This window comes from Priapulus caudatus, unplaced genomic scaffold, assembly GCF_000485595.1.
Source record: "Priapulus caudatus unplaced genomic scaffold, Priapulus_caudatus-5.0.1 Scaffold506, whole genome shotgun sequence".
NCBI lineage: Eukaryota > Metazoa > Priapulida > Priapulimorpha > Priapulimorphida > Priapulidae > Priapulus > Priapulus caudatus.
In genome coordinates, this window is record NW_014577567.1 from 174,682 (window position 1) to 193,935 (window position 19,254).

A 19,254-nucleotide genomic window follows, 5' to 3' on the forward strand; every position below is an offset into this window, starting at 1 on the left:
ACACCACACACCACCCAACACACACCAGGCCACACAGGCACCACACACCACACACCACCCAACACCCACCAGGCCACACAGGCACCACACACCACACACCACGCCGCATAAGCACCACCCACCACCCAACACCCACCAGGCCACACAGGCACCACACACCACACACCACGCCGCATAAGCACCACACACCACCCAACACACACCAGGCCACACAGGCACCACACACCACACACCACGCCGCATAGGCACCACCCACCACCCAACACACACCAGGCCACACAGGCACTACCCGCCACGCTGCACGACTACCCACCCCTTGGCTTTCGTCTTCGGCGCGTCCTTGGGAGCCGATGACAAGCTCGGAAATTGCTCCTCGCTCTCGATCTGTGGCGGACCTTTCCGCGGCCCCCGCCTGCCGCCGGACGCCATCAACCGCCGCATAGATGGCGGCACGTACTTCTGGGGCGCGGCAGGCTGCGACGGGGGTTCCGCCTCCTCCACTACTGCCGGCACTGACTCTGCGTGAGTGAGAGCGAAAGAAATTGAGTGAGGAGGCGTGAGAATTTGGGTGAGGAGATGGAAGAAATTGCAGAGTGCGAAATTAACGCGAGTCCGGAGTCAAATACTCCCTGATTTACTGTCGGACTCCCTGATTTGACATATGCAGGAGTACGTGTCACTCCCTGAAAATTCTGCGTATGTCAATAATAATACTAACTAGTTCGTTCCAGAGCATGGCCTCCTTATTATTCCCACGCAAAATTACCGTATTTTTTCAGCAAATGTCCAAAGAAAATTTGGCAGACGTGCAACCGCATGAATCTTCAAAATAAGCACATGCGACATGCGTTATTGTTAATATCTTTAGTTTTGAACTTCAGACTGCGGATTCCCTCATTTTGCCGCAGACTCCCTCTTCTTGAGGGAAGGGAGTCAGTTGGACTACTTTGTTCAAAAGTTAATTTCTACCCCTGAAATTGAGTGAGAAATTGAGTGAGGAGGAAGAAGAGTGAGAAATTGAGTGAAGAGGAGGAAGAAAAAGGGTGAGAAATTGAGTGAGGAGGAGGAAGAAGAGTGAGAAATTGAGTGAAGAGGGGAAATTGAGTGAGCAGGAAGAAGAGTGAGAAATTGAGTGAGGAGTGAGAAATTGAGGAGTGAGAAATTGTGTGTGAAGGAAGAGTAAGAAATTGAGTGAGGAGGAGTGAGCAACTGAGTTAGGAGGAGTGAGAAGGAGGAGCGAGAAATTGAGTGAAAGGAGGAGTGGAAAACCGAGCGAGGAGCGAGAAATTGAGTGAAAGGAGGAGTGGAAAACATGAAAATCGAGATTTACTCCAAGCCGTCTTCGTCGACGCCGTGATCTTGGACGTTGCGGTCGGTAACAGGTGATTCACATGCTCTGATTGGACTGCGCATGCGGATTTGGCGATCTTAAAATTTGATGCGGGTTTCCGATGAGAGCACGTCAATCACAAGGTGATTCACGTACTCTGCTTGGACTGCGCATGCGGATTTTGCGATCTTAAAAGTTGGTGCGGGTTTCCGCCGATGAATGCCGAAGTTTCTTCGGGCACATAACTTTTTAGAAAATTGCCTCCAAAAGTGACTTTACGATGAAAAAATCGCGTTCTAACTTAGCGGAATGTATTCGCGACGCCCAGAAGGGGCCCCAGCTCGATTCGCGTGAGCACACGCGGCACGGTTTCGGAGGAGATACGGAAAACGACACTTCGGCTCTTTCTACTATTATTATATGAGACTATGGTGTATCCAGCCTCATTATAGAAAATTATTTATATTATAAAATGTTATGATATAATATGGTGTTTGAAAGTCTGTTGTCTGCAGTGGTTATATCGAACGTTAGATGGGCGTGCGTCACATATAATGTCATGTTGCGTAAGTGCAGCGACAATATTATAATTGCACTGACAGTGAGGAGCTTGCAAGCTTATATTGATTATATATTTTATCAATGTACTGTCGTTAAAATTAATATATAATATCCCCAGTTCTCAAATGCCTCCCTTCTCTGCTCCTAGTATTCCGTTATTAGCACTGATAAAAAAATATAATTGAATATTAAATAAACGTGTGTCATGTGTGCGAAAGTGAGAAAATGCACTCGCTGATAACAAAAAAACGTACTCATATAATCACGATATAATATGATCTTATGATGAATGACTTTAATCAAGGCTATATTATACCGTCAGTTTGGTGGAAAATGTTAATGGCGAAAAAAATCATCGTTTTTTTCCCACCACAATTCAGACGTTTCTCCTCACACGGCACGACCACAATTGCTACAAAAGGTCGAAGGTCAACAACGCAAGGCAACAAAAACCCAGGTGAACCCACAGCATCATCAAAGAGATCGCTGCAGTCAAAATGAACAAGTGGCCACTGTACATGAACACAACACTTACGGCAGTCAATACAGCATAGTAGTGGTGTACACACACACACGGCACATAATCTTTCCGGACTTGTCAACCACACTACCAACCAATCAATCAATCATTCCGATCAATTGATCAATCCACTGATAAAAACAGCTGAATTGGTGTTGTAAAATAGATAGATAGAAAATGCTGAAATTACGCGCAGTGACTTATGGTGTAAACGGACCGATACGCCGTGAGCGGATCTATCAAAATTAAATTATTAAATTAATTAAACGTTAATCCACTCCCGTCGACGACGACCAGACATTCACGAGTCCGAATCAATCCATATAAGACATGCCTTTGAGCAGATCTCTTCAGTGGAAGGGAATCACGAGTGATGTGGCGAAACGACCCTCCCGATGGCAATTAGCTAATTATAACCACGTGACACTAGGACGTGCATCTATCCTGCACTCCTACAGTAGCATATCGGCTACCCACGCAGTAACACCGTTCATTGCGCCACCTGGTGCTGCGGGTTTGAACTTCGACCCGACCTCCTCGATGGAAGCTCAAAATGCGACCTCTGCTGCGGTCTCCTCCTGCTGCTACTGCTGCTGCTGCTGCTGCTGCTGCTGCTGTTCAGCTACTACTACTACTACTACTGCTGCTGCTAGCATTGCTAATGCTGCTGTTGTTGCTGCGAGCAATTCTGTTTGTGGTGTTGCTACTGCTGCTGCTGCTGGTGTTGCTACTGCTACTGCTACTGCTGGTGGTGTTGCTACTGCTGCTGCTGGTGGTGATGCTGGTGGTGTTGCTGCTGCTGTTGTTGCTGCTAGCAATGCTGCTGGTGGTGTTGCTACTGCTGCTGCTGGTGGTGTTGCTGCTGCTGCTGCTGCTGGTGTTGCTACTGCTGCTGCTGCTGCTAGCAATGCTGCTGGTGGCATTGCTACTGCTGCTGTTGCTGCTGCTGCCCCTCCTTCTCCTCCGAAACCTGAGTGCCACTGAGGATTTCACCTGGGGGAAACACCTGGAAGAATGGCAGCTTCTTGCTAGATCCACGCTCACACCGGCCGGGCCTCTCTCAGACTGCTCCCCCCGAGACGAAGTTGTTGCAAGAAACAAAGCTCACAGATCAAACTCTTCTCGCCAAATGTCGTCGTCATGTCGCTCCGCACGAATTCGCAGCGAGAGCGGGCTCTCTTCTAGCAAAAAACTTCCTTCGTTGAGATAGGGAAGGGAGGTCCACACGCGTCGACCGCCGGCAAGAGAGAGAGAGAGAGAGAGAGAGAGAGAGACGAAGACGCAGGCACGAGAATAGGGAATGCGAGGCAGGAATAGTCGTCACCCACACTCCAATCACACACACACACACACACGAATGCACGCATGCACGCACGTTCGTACACATGCATGCACGCACGTTCGTACACATGCACACACGCACGCACGAACATGCACACACGCACGCACGAATGTACACATGCATGCACGCACGCACGCACGCACGTACGCACACATGCATGCACGCATGCACGCACGTACACATGCATGCAAACATGGACGCACATACATACACATCAGGAGTTAAAGATACAATTTTTTTTGTCTCATTAACTCCTGATACACATGCATGCACGCATGCACGCATGCACGTACATACACGTGCACGCACACATGCACGTACGTACACATGCATGCAAACATGCACACACGTACACATGCATGCAAACATGCACACACGTACATACACATGCACGCACGCACGTACATACGCATTTACATGCACACATTCAAAAATGCTCGGATATACACAGACAAAAACCGCACGCACGCACACTCGCTCATGGGCACACAAGCACACGCACGTACACACACACACGCACACTCGTTCACGGGCACGCACGCGCACACATGCACGCATGCGCACGCACGCATGCACGCACGCACCCACGCACACACACAAATTCATTTCGACACCCATCTTCCTCTTTCGACGACAAGAAACCCAAATGCGCGTCGCGCACGTCGCCGCTTCGTTGCCGCGACGACCGCGCATCCGCTATGTCGCCCTCCCTTCCCTCGTCCGCTCCGTCTCCTTTCGTGGGAGCGCGCCAAAAGTCTAGTCACCGGCGCTCAGCGCGTCGTACTGATTGCCGAGGTGTAGCTTGGGGCCCGTTGCCGCTGACGTCTGGTCGGGGGTCGACTTGTATCCGAAGCGAACGGTCTCAAACTGCTGCTCCGACGACTGCCAGGGTCTGGAAGATGCAGGTAGGTACATGTAGCAGGGCAGAGAGAGGGAGAGAGAGAGAGAGAAAGATAGATAGAGAAAGACAGAGAGAGAGAGAGACAGAGAGAGAGAGAGACAGAGAGAGAGAGAGAGAGAGAGAGAGAGAACGACGAGAGAAGAGACAGGCAAGAGAGACACGAAGAGAGAGCAGAGAGAGAGGAGGGGGCGTAGAGAGAGGAGGGGGGAGGTATAGATAGAGGGTGAGAGAGAGACAGAGAGAAGAAGAAAGGCAGAAAAAGAGTGCGTGTAGAGAAATAGAACATAGATGGCATTATAGGAGAGAGGGTAAAAAACAACAACATCCAGACGAATTATGTGACCACTCTTTACAAGCCGATGCTAACACACGCACCACCCACCATCCACCACGCCGCCAGGCACCACCCACCACCCAACACACACCACACACCACCCGACACACACCACCCACCCGGCCACACAAACACTACCCAACACACACCAAACACCCGGCCACACAGACACCACCCACCACCCAACACACACCAGGTCATGCAGGCACCACCCAACACAGACAGCCACGCAGAGCCCACCTTAAGCAACGCCACCACCCAAACACATCACCAAGCACCCCAGATCACCACCCACATCACCGACCCAACAACACACTCAGGCCACACAGGCACCACATACACCACACACCACGCCAACAACACCAGGCACACAGTCACCACACACCAGCACACCACGGCCGGCATAGGCACACCCACGCACCCAACACACGCATGGCCACACAGGCATACCCGCACGGCGCCGGACTACCCACCCTGCTTCGTCTCGGCGCGCTGGGAAGCCGATGAACAGCCGGTACTTGCTCCTCGCTCTCGATTGTGGCGACGCTTTCCGCGCCCTAGCCCCTGCCGCCGACGCATCGAACCGCCGGGGCATAGATGCGCAAGTACGTCTGGCGCCGGCAGCGCGACGGGTTGCCGCTCCTCCACTACTGGCCGCGCGAACTCTGCGGAGTGAGAGCGAAGAAATGCGTGAGGAACGGAGAATTGGGTGAGGAGATGGAAGAAATTTGCAGATTTGTGGCGAATTAACGCGAGTCGGAGTCAAATACTCCCGCATTTATGTTCGGCTGCCCTGTTTGACATTATGCAGGAGTACAGGCACTCCTGAAAAATCTGCGTTATGTTCAATATAATATACTAACTAGTTCGCTTCCAGGAGCAATTGGCCTTCCTTATTATTCCCACGGCAAAATTGACCGTATTGTTTAAGGGTCAATTCAAAGAAAATTTGACAGACTGCAACCCGATGAATCTTCAAAATGAAGCACATGCAGTTATTGTTAATTATCGTTTAGTTTTGAAACTCAGACTGCGGATTCCCTCATTTCGCCGCAGACCTCCCTTTCTTGAGGAAGGAGTCATGTGTGGGACTACTTGTCAAAAGTTATTTCTACCGGCTGAAATTGAGTGAGAATTGCAGTGAGAGAAGAAGAGGAGTAAATGAGTGAAGAGGAGGAAGAAAAAGGGTGAGAAATTGAGTGAGGAGGAGGAAACGAGTGAGAAATTGAGTGAAAGGGAAATTGAGTGAGCAGGAGAAGATGAGAAATTGAGATGAGAGTGAGAAAAGTTGAGGAGTGAGAAATTGGTTTGTGAAGGAAGAGTAAGAAACTGAGTGAGAGGATGAGCAACTGAGTTAGGAGGAAGTGAGGAGACGGAAATTGAGTGAAAGGAGGAGTGGAAAACCGAGCGAGGAGCGAGAAATTGAGTGAAAGGAGGAGTGGAAAACCGAGCGAGGAGCGAGAAATTGAGTGAAAGGAGGAGTAGAAAACCGAGCGAGGAGCGAGAAATTGAGTGAAAGGAGGAGTGGAAAACTGAGTGAGGAGAAGTGAGAAATTGAGTGAAAGCAACCGAGGTTGAGAATGTCACGACGGCATTTCGAATCACGGCTTTTAAATCACACGGGAAAGATTGTGGGTACCGTCGTCAGAAAGAAAAATCTAAATAGCTTCATGGAACAGAATTCTATCAACGGTCTATGAAAAAAGTTAATGTTAGAACTAGTGTTGGAGGATCGGTCCAAATTTCATGATCGATCATCGGTTTTACAAAACGATCGATGCTCGATTAATCATCGATCATTTTAGATTGCGGCGACGACGCGGTGACGCCGCGTCTTCGTCGACACAACCGGTGTATTGCGAAGGAATATTGACATTATTGTATTTGTAGCTAGTATTTAATGGTAAGTAAATTAAGTAATTACTAATTTAAGTACTTTTATCGAACTACTACTATTTATTGAACACGAAGATGAATAAATACTTGGTTATGATTAATAAAGTTATTTAAAACATTTAATACAATTTACACACAATAATTACTTACAATTCAATTGAATTAATAGTAAGAGTATCAAGTGTATCAAGTAATTAATATCAAGTGTATTAATTTAATACATTTTAAACAATTAACTTAAAAAAATATTTATTAATATAATAACCAATACAGATTTTGCGTTTTATTTTGAGTTGTTCATTGTATTTTCTGATTTTTCTTATTATCTGAGTTTTGGAAGTTGGGGAAGTTTTTCCAGGGTATGGGAAAAGTGGCGTCTGCTCTTCGCGCTCTTCCACGTTGGGATTGATGTTCAGGAAACAAGGTCGCTTACTTCTTTGAAAAATTTACACCACATCGTGTTTACTAGTACTTATTACTATCTATTATTTACCCTGTAGCAAGACCTACATTGGAAAACAAATTAAAAGTGATTCGAAATCATTATAGCTATAAAATAACTACACTTATTTTTTCATAATTGTTATTTATTAATATTGGTGTTTGCCGACCATTTTATCATGGCCCTAAGCGGCACGGAGTGTTATGGCGAATACACGATTTCCTTGCGTTTATGTTTAACTCTGGTGTTTGTCTATGTATTATACCAAACGTGCGGACAATAATGCAATAACAAAGATAAAACACAACTGGTGCCCCGCTCACTTTGTTACAACCACACAGTGGGTTTGTGAGCAGGTTAGTGGAGCTGTCGCCGAGAACTAGTCAACATGGCCAAGTTAGAGTTGTACTAGGTTGTCCGATTTTGTACTCGATTAATCAACTCGGCGGCCCGAATGAGTAATGATCGACGAACTCGATTAATCGGAACACCACTAGTTAGAACTAACGTTAAGACTAATTTTGTTTTACGATCAAGCCGAAAAAGTTAATGTTAACACCAACGTTAAGATTAATTTTGTGTCTGACAATGTGCCACTGTGTCTTGGCATACAGTTGAATCGCACAGAATGGCAGTATTAGCTCCACCGAACACGTCATCATACGCGATTCGTACTAGACAGATGCGTAGTTAACGGTCGGGACAGCCCCCGCTCACCTGGTACGGCCTTCGACTTGCTCCATGGCCCGGAGCTGGTGTCCCGTTTCCTCTCCCCTTCTCCGTCTTCCCCGTTGTCCTGCTGCCTCTCGTCCCCATCCTCCTCAGTATCCGCCCTGTGAGAGAAGAGACCGTACAACCTCCTCCGTCAGTGACGCGAAATCGAAGGCGTTGCGAAGTGATTTCATTTCGCGACGAAACCAGAATGTTTATTTCGATGGTAGTAATGCTGCGGCAAGCTCTGGCAAGTGATCAGTATATCAATCAACATCAATCAATCATCTTAATGAATGAATGAATCAATCAATCAATTAATCTCTCGCTTCATGAGGGCAGCAAGATCGGCGCTAGAAACAGCTGCGTCGGCAAATATATTGGATTCATCTCTAAATTAAAATTATATCAGATAAAATGAAATATAATAACATTATTCCAAGAATTAATGGTGTGACTGCTATTATACATATTAATGGTGAAACCTGTCTTGCATAGGCAATCAAGCAATTGATAGAATGATGACTCTATTGTTGGGTAATTGTCTGCGATGTTAAATATCATACATTTCAAATAGGGCCATAAACATATGAACAAAAAATATCAAAGATTGTCAGCGCAGGAGCTGGTAACATCAGATGGTATACACTAAAGAGGTTTACAACCAAAATTTGCACATCAATTGCGAACATAAATTTAGTCGTGAACGATCGCGTCCCCGGGCGCAAAGTGGCTACGGACGTCACATTTACTTCGGAATGTACTCGCTCACTGTACATGAGCGTGTGTTTTTTACGCACGCACGGGTGCAGTAGAAGTTAAACGTAAGCCCAGAGTTCTTACGTCGTTTGCAGCGAATGTACTCGCAGTCCTGAATAGTCCTTTTCCGTCTCTACCTCGAAATCTTTCCAGTCCTCCGCTTCGTCTTGCTGAAAGTGCAAATGAAATGGCGCATGTTTAGGCAGATATTCCAGAATGGTCGACACGGATGGCGCGTTAGCTCTCACGAAGCTTGTGAAAAAGATAACGCTCACACGATACGTTTCGATCGGACGCCCCCGCCCACACTAAACTCGCTCGATCAAATTAGTACCGAAACGCGAAGGAGAATAATTTCGATGTATTCACTATTGACATTGGAGAAAGGCGGAGTGGTGCGACTGCTGCACACTTCAGTCAAACACCGCGCAACCTAAAGCAGGAGCTAGGGCAGTGACTGCCTAATAAAAACTTGCGTGAGCTCGCGCGAAGCAAATGATCGGTTGGTGCGAATGCCGGTGTATGTGCCACGCAGGCCCCGTGTCGGTGTTACGCAGACCCGCGTGGCACCTACCGCTTCTGAGGCATTGGCGGATTTTTCTTTCTTGGTCGGTCGTGGTGACGGCGCCGCAGCCGCTTCCGATGTTGTACTTGTAGATGAAGGCGCCAGCGCCGACGCCGCTGTGGTTGTGGCCTTGTGACTCTGCTGCGCCTTATCTTGAGATGCCGTCGTCACCTCTTGCGGTTGTGCCTTGAATTTGTTTTTAGATTTCAATTTTTTGCTCTTGTCTTTCTTCGCGAAAAAGTTATCTAAGCTGGAATCTTCCATCATTGACAAATATTTGCTAAAATTCTGCTTCGCGTGTGAACAATTTCACAACACCTTTTCGCCGGTCAACAAAAGAGCATGACTTGCAAACATGTGAACTTGGGATTTCAACACAATGCATTGTCAGGTGTTGGGAAAAGCAGGGGTACGGCAACACAATATTTGTTTAAATCAATCATTGTGTGGTACATGGGGATTTATACTTTACAAAGAAGCGTCTTAGCGCGGAGTATATTCTACTATGACGCGGTGAGCTTTATCCCACTATTCCATCTTGCTACTTTCGTAGGTTATCGATATAAAAAATGTAACATTGAAACAATTTTCTGGTCGATTATTTTATATTTTGCCCGATAGATGGCACTGTTTTACGTGGAGAAGGAATCCGCTGAAATATTGAATAATTGATGTAGGAAAGGTACACAGAGAATCTAGAAGAGTGGGAGAAGGAAATAAAGAAAGTGGTGTGGAGGAATTTCATTGTTAACTCCTCTACTCTCTCCTCCTCTCCCCACTTATTCATCACCCTCCCACCACCCTCATCAGCAGTGGATAATCCAATTCCAATATATACGACAGTCACACTCACAGTATTTCCTACGATTTCGATTCCCATTATTTAGCATTGCTATGGGTGACCACCACTGGCCGTCACGCAACGGTGAGGATGAGGAGGCTGAGGAAGATCAGCTAGAGTACCAGGTACATGTTGTTGTTGTTGTTGTTGTTGTTGTTGTTGTTGTTGATTTCTTGGTTGATAGTTTTATTTTCGTCGACGCTTCCATGGCATTGGAGACTATTGCTGTTTGTTGTGGTTGTCATTGCTGTTGTTTTTGTTTTTGTTGTTGTCACCGTTGTTGTTGTAAACGAACCTAACCTAATCACAACCCCCTGACCTTATTGTTTATCGACGACGTAATGCGAGTTCTTGTGATTTCAGTATCAATTTGGTCAGAATGACAGCCTGATCTTCCTGGTCGACTGTACAGAGTCGATGTTTGAGCAGGTGGATGAAGAGCATGGCAGCCATTTCAACCTTAGTATAAAGGTAAGCGGGAGTGGTAGCAGATATTAGTACCGCTAGTGATATTAGTATCGAATGGCGTTCGAAAACACAATGAAAATTACGAAATTAACATTTTTACGCACGAACGAGACTTCTCACAGTTTCAATGAAGATAATGTCACGGTATGAGTCGTGTGCGTGGGTTCATAACGAGGATGTTGATAACTTACCACGCTGCGTTTCAGTGCATCAAGAACGTGATGACGAACAAGATAGTGGGCAGCAACCGCGATCTCCTCGCTGTTGTATTCTACGGAACCGTGAGTCTCGTAGCCGCGGGGACGGGATCGCGAGAGACGCGCGCACAGCTTTCTCTCTGGCGCTCTGTCTCTCAATGTTTCCGTCTTCGTTTCTTTATTTTGTGGCGGCGATTTTAGAGCGATTCAGACGAGTAACGCGCCGCGTGGCGTGGCGAGCGCTGTGCGGTGCAATCGTCGTCGCCGTCGATCGCCGTGCGATCGTTAATCGCTATCGTCGATTATACGCGAATCGTTAATCATAATCGTAATCGAAAGTTGTTGATTGTTATTAGTAATTTATGCAAATCGCTAATCGTATTTCACGGTTGTTAATTTTTATTGTTACTTTTATGGGAATCATTAATTGTCAATCGTAATCAACGGGAATTAATGGTCATCATTAATTTTATGCTAATTAATGCTTAATCGTTCATCGTTAATCGACGGGCATCGATGGTCATTCGCGAACATCGATCGCTCTCCTCGCGCCGCGTACGCGTCGTGCGCGCCCGCTGCTGGACTCACGCGTGCGTCGTCCAGTGAAAAAAATACACGGGGGCTCGGGGCGATTTAGCACCCAAAATGCCAAAAAGAGCCCACGTAAATTTGCATAGAGTTCAATGCAAACCAAATTTTAGAGAGTGCTATTTTCATGCACGCGAGCTTGAAAAGTAGCCCCCGAAAAATAAATTACATTTTTTTCCTTGGCGTCGTCCGTTGCAGAGGGAGAGCAAGAATTCGGGAGACTTCCGCAATGTGTACGTGCTTCAGGATCTCGAGCAGCCGGGAGCAGAGAGGGTGCTGCAGCTTGAGAGGCTGCTAGAGGGTAAGAACAAGAGAACGACAGAAAAGGTCGGAGGGGTCGCGATCGAGGTCGATCCCCGTCCGCCGCCGAGCAAGACGACAGCGCGTCGCTTGGTTACGGTTGCCGGGGTGATCGCTTGGTTACGGTTGCTGGGGCGATCGCTCGTCGCTTGGTTACGGTTGCCGGGGCGATCGCGCGTCGATTAGTTACGGTTGCCGGGGCGATCGCTCGTCGCTTGGTTACGGTTGTCGGGGCGATCGCGCGTCGATTAGTTACGGTTGCCGGGGCGAACGCGCCTAGTTTGGTTACAGTTGCCGGGGCGATCACGCGTCACTTAGTTACTGTTGTGGGGTCGATTGCACGTGTGGTAAGATAAACCCATTTCTACAGCAAATCATGATAAAGTGCCTTGCTCAAGGGCACAACAGCAGGGACCATGGCGGGACTCCAATCCCAGACCCTTCAGCCCTAGAAGGACATGAGGCTCGATAATTTTTCCTACTACCAACGTTGCAAACATAATTCGATTAGACGTCGTCGACGTTTCGCCGAAAATTTAATTAAAAAAAAGAAAACCAGAAAAAGAACAAGACGTGACGTCGAGCGTTCGTGTTTTTTTTTTGCCCGGATACAGGCGAGGACAACGACGGATTCGCGAGCAAGTACGGCCGCAGCGACGACTACTCGCTCAGTGACGCCCTCTGGACTTGTTCGCTCATGTTCTCGAAAGCGTAAGTCGATGCGTTGACCCTCGTAGTAATTTAAATTACGTAATTAATTAAGTAAGTAATTAGTAATTACCCTTCTGCACACGGTGGCTTGTGCTGTGTCGTAAAAAGCAGTCCAGCTTCGTCCCACCAGTTATTATTGTTGGGTTTTACTGTAGGTTATATAGTAGAAATTAAAATGTTTGAAAGTCAGGGCTGGCTAATTTTCATGGATTTTACTATAAGGTGGTATATATAGTAGAAAAAGTCAAAAATTAATGGAATTTTGAATTTTTTCAATTTTTATGGATTTTGCCGTAGGTACCACGTTCTACCACAGGTTTGTAGAAACAGAACTTCTATATATATATATAAATACATAATATCATTTCTGTTCTTCTTCCTCCCCCATGCGCGCGCATGCAGGAACAAGGCAAAGAAGCTCGGCCACCAGCGCGTGATGCTGTTCACGAACAACGACAATCCACACGCCGGCGACAAACAGCTTCAGGTATGTGAGGGGGTGGGTGGGGATGGAGCACAGCAAGGGGAGTGGTGGTGGTTGGTATGCAGGTAAGTGGGTGGGGGTTGCAATGCAGGGCAGATGGGGGGGGGAACAAAGCAGGGTGGGGCGATGCGGGGCAGAGGGAGAGGGTGGGGTGTTGAGAGACAGGGCAGGTTGGTGGGGACAAGGCGGGGTGGGGCGATGCTAGGCAAAGGGAGAGGGTGAGATGCCCTTCCACTAGCTTATCTCAGTGACCGTTCACCCAAACCCACCCCCGCACGCGACCCCTACTAGATAATGTCAGTAACATTTCTTCCCCTCTGTAGATGCAGGCGGTGAGGAGAGCTGCGGACATGCAGGAAAACCACGTGGACCTGGTGTTGATGAACATGCAAGCGCCGGGCGCACGCTTCGACCAGAGCAAGTTCTACCAGGTGCGTTACTCGCCCGCCCCGCCCATCGTCTGCTGTCCGTGTGTCATCCATGGTTCAGTTGTAGGCTGTCGTCTGCCGTTCATCTGAAATTCGTGCTTAGTCCTACGCAGTCGAATTATGTAGCGTAGGGCACCTTTTGGGAAATGCCATAAGTGTCCTTCATCGATAGATGTTCGTTCTGTAGGGGTAGTTTCATTGTATTATAATTGACATTATACATTTATTAACCTTATAAGTTACACGATGTGTGACATCATCAGTTATTTGTAGTTGCTTGGCCGCTGTCATTGTATTATAATTGACATTACACATTTATTTACCTTATAAGTTACACGATGTGTGACATCATCAGCTATTTGTAGTTGCTTCGCCGCTGTCATTGCATTAAAACTGACATTATACATTTATTTATGTAAGTATAAGTTACGCGATGAGTGACATCATCAGTTACACATCGTTGTTTGGCTTCACGTAGGATGTGGTTTCCATGCCGGAGGATGAGGATACGGGATGCGTCGCCGACCCCGCGGAGAAATTCGAGGAGCTACTTACGAGGTTTACAATTCACTTCAAAATTAATTAATTTTTAATTTTATTAATTTTAATATTTTAATTTTAATTAATAATTTAAAATTTTAATATTTTGAATTTGAATTTTATTTCAATATTTTTTTTCATTTTTTTTGTTTTCACTTTAATCTATTCCTTCTCTCTGACAAAGAACCATAGGCCCGAATGTCAGAAACAAGCTCAGTGTTAACATTACTTTTAACTTTAACATTTTATTATAGACTATGGCAGAAACAAAATTATTCCTAACATTAGTCTTTACATCTTAATCGTAGACCGGACCTCTATACACTGCGTATTAAAAACTCGTACCTTTCCGTGTTTTAGCCAATGATCTTCGAAACAAAGTTAATGTTAAGACTAATATTAAGACTAATGTTAAGACGATTTTTTCTGTCAAGGGCCCAGTACTTTAATTGATCAAAAAAGTAACAACATGCATGTACTACTATCAAAATTGCACTCCCCTATGCCAGTATGCCTAATCACATAGCTGATAACTTTACCACATTTCTGTCCACGGGCTGAAAAGTCATTTTTATTATACAACCTATTGTAAAATCTGTAAAAAGTACGTACCAGAGATGCCAACCACTACGATTTATCCGTATTTTATACGAATTTCTATTCCTTTTGCACCACTACGACCAGTTTGTATCAAACTACGAATTTCACTGCAATAGAAAAAAAAAAAAAATTTAATTATTGTCATTTTTTGTCAATTTATTGTCATTTTTGACCCTCAGAATGCAGGAAATTGCATCTCAGAATCAAAAATTTCTTCGGGGGGCATGCCGGACCCCCCTAGCAAACTCGTAGTGACCCTCGAACTACTAATTTGATGGCCAGAATTTAGAAACTACAGATTGCTTCAAATACGTGTTGGCATCGCTGACGTACTCGGTCACCGTAGTCAATTGTAGTGAAATAACAGTTACCGGAGGCTGTCTGTGGGGGTGACGAGTTGCTATCATCACTTCTTTATTATCTTCACTCACATTTTTTACTCTCTTGTTGTGCGCACAGAGCTCTTACAAAGGATCACAAGAAGCGATCTGTGGGCCGCGTGAAGTTTCGTCTTGGACAGGGCGTCGAGATGGGACTGAGCGTGTGAGTGTGAGAGCGGGCGGAGGGGGAACCCACGCGCGTGTGCGAGAGAGAGAACCCGTCTCTCCCGTGCCGCGTGCGATCTGAGAAGAATTGATTTGACAAATTATTTTATTATTATCAAGGTATTGACGAATGTATTTATTTGGGACAAATCTGTCTGACTGCGATGGTGATGATAATAATAATAATGTATAAAATAGTAATAATAATATTATTATCAGGCATTCACGCGTCCGACATGTTTCCCCTCGCACGGCTATTAACTAAATCATGTTAAATTAATTATAATAAAAATTAATTAAAGTAATTAATTAATTTTAGTAATTAATGTATTGGACGGCTGCTGCAGGTATGGCCTGGTGGGACGCACGTCGATACCGCCGCCCGTCAAGCTTTACAAGGACACCAACGAAGAAGTGAAGACAATCACAAAGAGATTCGTCGAGGTAACCCTATCCTACCCCCGTCCCCACACGCCAATTGCCGATTGATCGTCGATTCGATTGATTAACGAAAATTATTGACTATTGATTTGATTGGTTATTGGAAAGTATTGGTAATCGATTTGATTGGTTATTGGAAATTATTGATTATTGATTTGATTGGTTATTGGAAATTATTGGTCATCGATTTGATTGATTATTGAAAGTGGCTGATGACTAATTTGAGTGATTATTGGAAATGACTGATGATCGGTCATTGATCATCGGACATCAATCATTGACTCCATCAATCATCGATTTGATCAGGAGTAGATAATAGGGAAGGAGTGTGACATCAATAAACAAGGGAAATTCGTCATTTACTAGCCTTATAATACCTACGATTTCCTACGCGTAACTCATCACTTGAGCTCAAATCGGACACAGTACATTCGCCAATCATGTGCAAATCGTTTCTCGCTATACACCACCGCAATCCGGAGATACATGACTAAAACGTACGACACGATTCTCCATTCTTTGGCCATCAATCCAAATCATTGGCGCGCTCTATTCAAACAAAGGCAGCTACCTAACGGCTATTGTAATTCGGCGAGGCATGTGGTCGTGGAGATTAGGCCATCAACACTCGGCGAGATACACCTTGACGGTACAGCAGCTACACAGGCCACTCTGCACATAGCTGGCATGCTTCACAGCGCCGCACCCAACCGCAATCAGCAGCAGCTGATCGGGCTCAATCTCACCGCGAGCCACATTGCCGCGCGAGTTAGCAAGCTGTGGTTAGGTAGCTGCCTTTGTTGAATAGAGGGCGCGAAATGGATTTGGATTGATGGCAAAGAATGGAGAATCGTGTCGTACGTTTTAGTCTGTATCTCCGGATTGGCGGGTGTATACGAGAAACGATTTCGCACGATGCTATGCGAATGTACTGTGTCCGATTTGACTCAAGTTGGATGAGTTACGCGTAGTAAATCGTAGGTATTATAGGGCTAGTAATGAAGAATTCCCTTGTTTATTGATGTCACTCCTTCCCTATTATCTACTCCTGATTTGATCAATCAGACAAAGAAGGTGGGTTGGGTGGGAGGGAGTACATCCACCAGGATCCTTTTCTTCCCGGTCACATATCTATCCCCGTTCGTCTGCACACAGGAAACGGGAGAAATCCTGCTACCGAGCGACATGGCCAAGTACCAGGAGTGGTGTGGGAAGAAAATCTGGATGGATCCGGACGAAGTGGAGTCGATCAAGCGATTCGACGCACCCGGTAAGTTGAACCTGTGTATAAGGGTCATGTGCGATGAGGTGAACCTGTGTATAGGGGTCACGCCCGGTGAGTCGAACCTGTATATTACTATTAGAGTCACATCTGGAGAGTCGAACCTGTATATAAGGGTCATGTGCGGTGAGGTGAACCTGTGTATAGGGGTCACGCCCGGTAAGTTTGAACCTGTATATTACTATTAGAGTCACATCTGGAGAGTCGAACCTGTATATAAGAGTCGTGCTAGCGTCGAACCTGCATATAAGGGTCATGCCCGGTGAGTCGAACCTGTATACAGGGGTCACATCTGGAGAGTCGAACCTGTATATAAGAGTCGTGCTAGAGTTGAACCTGTATACAGGGGGTCACACCCGGTGAGTCGAACCTGTATACAGGGTCACGTCTAGAGAGTTGAACCTGTATACAGGGGTCACACCCGGTGAGTCGAACCTGTATATAGGGGTCAGGTTCTGACGCGTGGCTCCCTCTGTGAGCAGGTCTGACGTTGCTGGGGTTCAAGCCGCGGCGGAGGTTGAAGCGATACCATCACGTGAAGCCCTCGCAGTTCATCTATCCGGACGAGGCAGTGAGTATCAATATAAATATAACTAATATATAGTATATATATCTATATATATACTATATATGTACGTATGTCTATATATATCTGTATATGTACATATATATATATAATAATTTATTTATTAACTTATTAAAGTAGAGTTATAGTTTAAAAAATAATAAACTAAAAAAACTAAAACTGAAAATAAAAATAACATGCATAAAAACCGTGATAAATATCGGCAAGAACGGCGTAACGGCCGCGGTACGCGACCGATCGAGAGATATGCACGCGTGCACGTTGCGTTGTTTGTTTCCGCAGGCGGTGCGTGGCAGCAGCCCGTCTCTTCGCTGCGCTCCTGCAGAAGTGCGAGGAGAGGACGTCGTCGCCGTGTGGCAGTACACGGCTCGACGGAACACCCGCACGATTCGTCCACTGCTGCCTCAGGTACGCGGGGTGGCGGGAGGGGAGGGGGAGGGAAGGAGGGGAGGGAGGGACGTCGTCGCGGTGATGCAGTACACGCTCGAACGGACAGCCCGCACGATTCGTCGACTGCTGCCTCAGGTACCCGGGGTGGGGGGAGGGGAGGGGGAGAAGGGAGGGAGGGAGAGGGGCCGTCGTGTGCAAGTACACGGCTCGACGGAACACCGCCGCGATTCGTCGCACTGCTGCCTCTCAGGTACCGGGGGTGGTGCGGGAGGGGAGAGGGAGACGGGAGAGGAAGGGAGGGGAGGAGAGGCAGGAGGTGGGGAGTTTGTATAATAATATATAATATATGTGTATATATTGATATATTATATATAATATATATTATATATATATATATATATAATTATTGTGGAGTCTGAGCTTAGATGATGATGATTAATACATTAAAGTTTTATTTGTTGAATATATATAAATAACTATATATAATATTATAACTATATATATATATATTATATAACTATATAATATTAAATATTATATATATATAATATAATATCATGTGTGGTCCGTTATCAGTGATCGTTGAGGTCATAAAAATGTCGGGGGGGGGACGCGGGGTCGCCCAAAAATCGGGTTTAAGGATCAGCGTATAAGCACTCAGTTGCAGTGAGTTGCAATGTGTTGCGTCGCGTCGATTCAATCGCAATCTGAACTAAGGCGGCTCAACTCGCCAAAAACTTTTCAGTTCCGGATTGAGCAAAAGGGTCAATGACTCATCGCGTTATACCAAATTCACATTAAATCGGGCTGTGTAAAATCGGGGTTTTACTGTATATTATATATGTATAATAATTTATTGCGGGAGCTTGGGCGACTCTAACACTAACTGGCCTGTGATAGATTGATGTACATCTTGTTTTTGATCACAATTGATCATTCACAATTAGAAAGAAGAGATGGACGAACACAAGTAAAGTGACTCCCCTGGTTTCACGTCGTCTCCTGCCGTTGCAGACGACTTGAGGAAGCTGCAAGCTGGCGAAATGCCGAGAGGTACGGTTGCCAGGGCAACGCTGTGTGTGTGTCAGTGCCATCCCTGACCATCTTGACGACACAGTTCGCTTATTCGATCTTCAAATAATTATGAATTCTTTTAAATGTCTTTTATCCTTGTTTTTCTTTCTTAAAGATTTTTCTTTATTAATCGTCTTCGAGTGTGGAATTCTGATATATATTGAATATGGGATATCAGTTTGATTTCTATCGAGTTTTGTACTATTTCTCTCATTGTTTTCATACTAAATTGTTTCTTTTGGCAGCTAATGAGGACAGATTGCGAAAACGAACGTTGTCATAAAGAAATTGAAGATAATCTATCTCCGAGTCGTTGGAAAACCCGGGTGGTGTCTGTCACAGTGTTAGAACGCTTAACGGAAGTTCGGTTACGGCAAACGTTTGTGTTATCGCATTGGAGTTACAATGCATGTACATG

At 45.8% G+C, this 19,254-nt stretch overlaps 2 protein-coding genes across 2 annotated transcripts; one reads left to right on the forward strand and one right to left on the reverse strand.

The window, feature by feature from the left end:
* Window positions 1-285: 285 nt before the first annotated feature.
* LOC106811121 (protein CDV3 homolog) lies at window positions 286-9,697 on the reverse strand. Its single transcript, XM_014814661.1, has 4 exons — window positions 9,371-9,697; window positions 8,881-8,966; window positions 8,044-8,159; window positions 286-518 (listed from the first exon to the last, which is right to left on the reverse strand). Exons 1-4 carry the CDS (start codon window positions 9,626-9,628, stop codon window positions 286-288), a joined length of 693 nt encoding a protein of 230 aa, XP_014670147.1. The 5' UTR covers window positions 9,629-9,697.
* A 133-nt stretch (window positions 9,698-9,830) lies between these two features.
* Window positions 9,831-18,736, forward strand: LOC106811122 (X-ray repair cross-complementing protein 5-like). Its single transcript, XM_014814662.1, has 14 exons — window positions 9,831-10,327; window positions 10,566-10,673; window positions 10,877-10,951; window positions 11,654-11,756; window positions 12,370-12,466; window positions 12,869-12,953; window positions 13,274-13,381; window positions 13,857-13,936; window positions 14,978-15,061; window positions 15,411-15,507; window positions 16,660-16,774; window positions 17,269-17,357; window positions 17,655-17,780; window positions 18,710-18,736. The coding sequence occupies exons 1-14, from the start codon at window positions 10,256-10,258 to the stop codon at window positions 18,734-18,736; spliced, it is 1,266 nt and encodes a 421-aa protein (XP_014670148.1). The 5' UTR covers window positions 9,831-10,255.
* The last annotated feature ends 518 nt before the right edge of the window (window positions 18,737-19,254 follow it).

Coding starts and splice junctions, on each gene's coding strand:
- LOC106811121 (XM_014814661.1), bottom strand. CDS start 9,628: ATGATGGAAGATTCCAGCTTAGATAACTTTTTCGCGAAGAAAGACAAG. Junction 8,967..9,370: donor CCGCCAATGCCTCAGAAGCG/GTAGGTGCCACG, acceptor TTGCACTTTCAG/CAAGACGAAGCGGAGGACTG. Junction 8,160..8,880: donor GTACATTCGCTGCAAACGAC/GTAAGAACTCTG, acceptor CTTCTCTCACAG/GGCGGATACTGAGGAGGATG.
- LOC106811122 (XM_014814662.1), top strand. CDS start 10,256: ATGGGTGACCACCACTGGCCGTCACGCAACGGTGAGGATGAGGAGGCT. Junction 11,757..12,369: donor GCTTGAGAGGCTGCTAGAGG/GTAAGAACAAGA, acceptor GCCCGGATACAG/GCGAGGACAACGACGGATTC. Junction 15,062..15,410: donor GTCGAGATGGGACTGAGCGT/GTGAGTGTGAGA, acceptor CGGCTGCTGCAG/GTATGGCCTGGTGGGACGCA.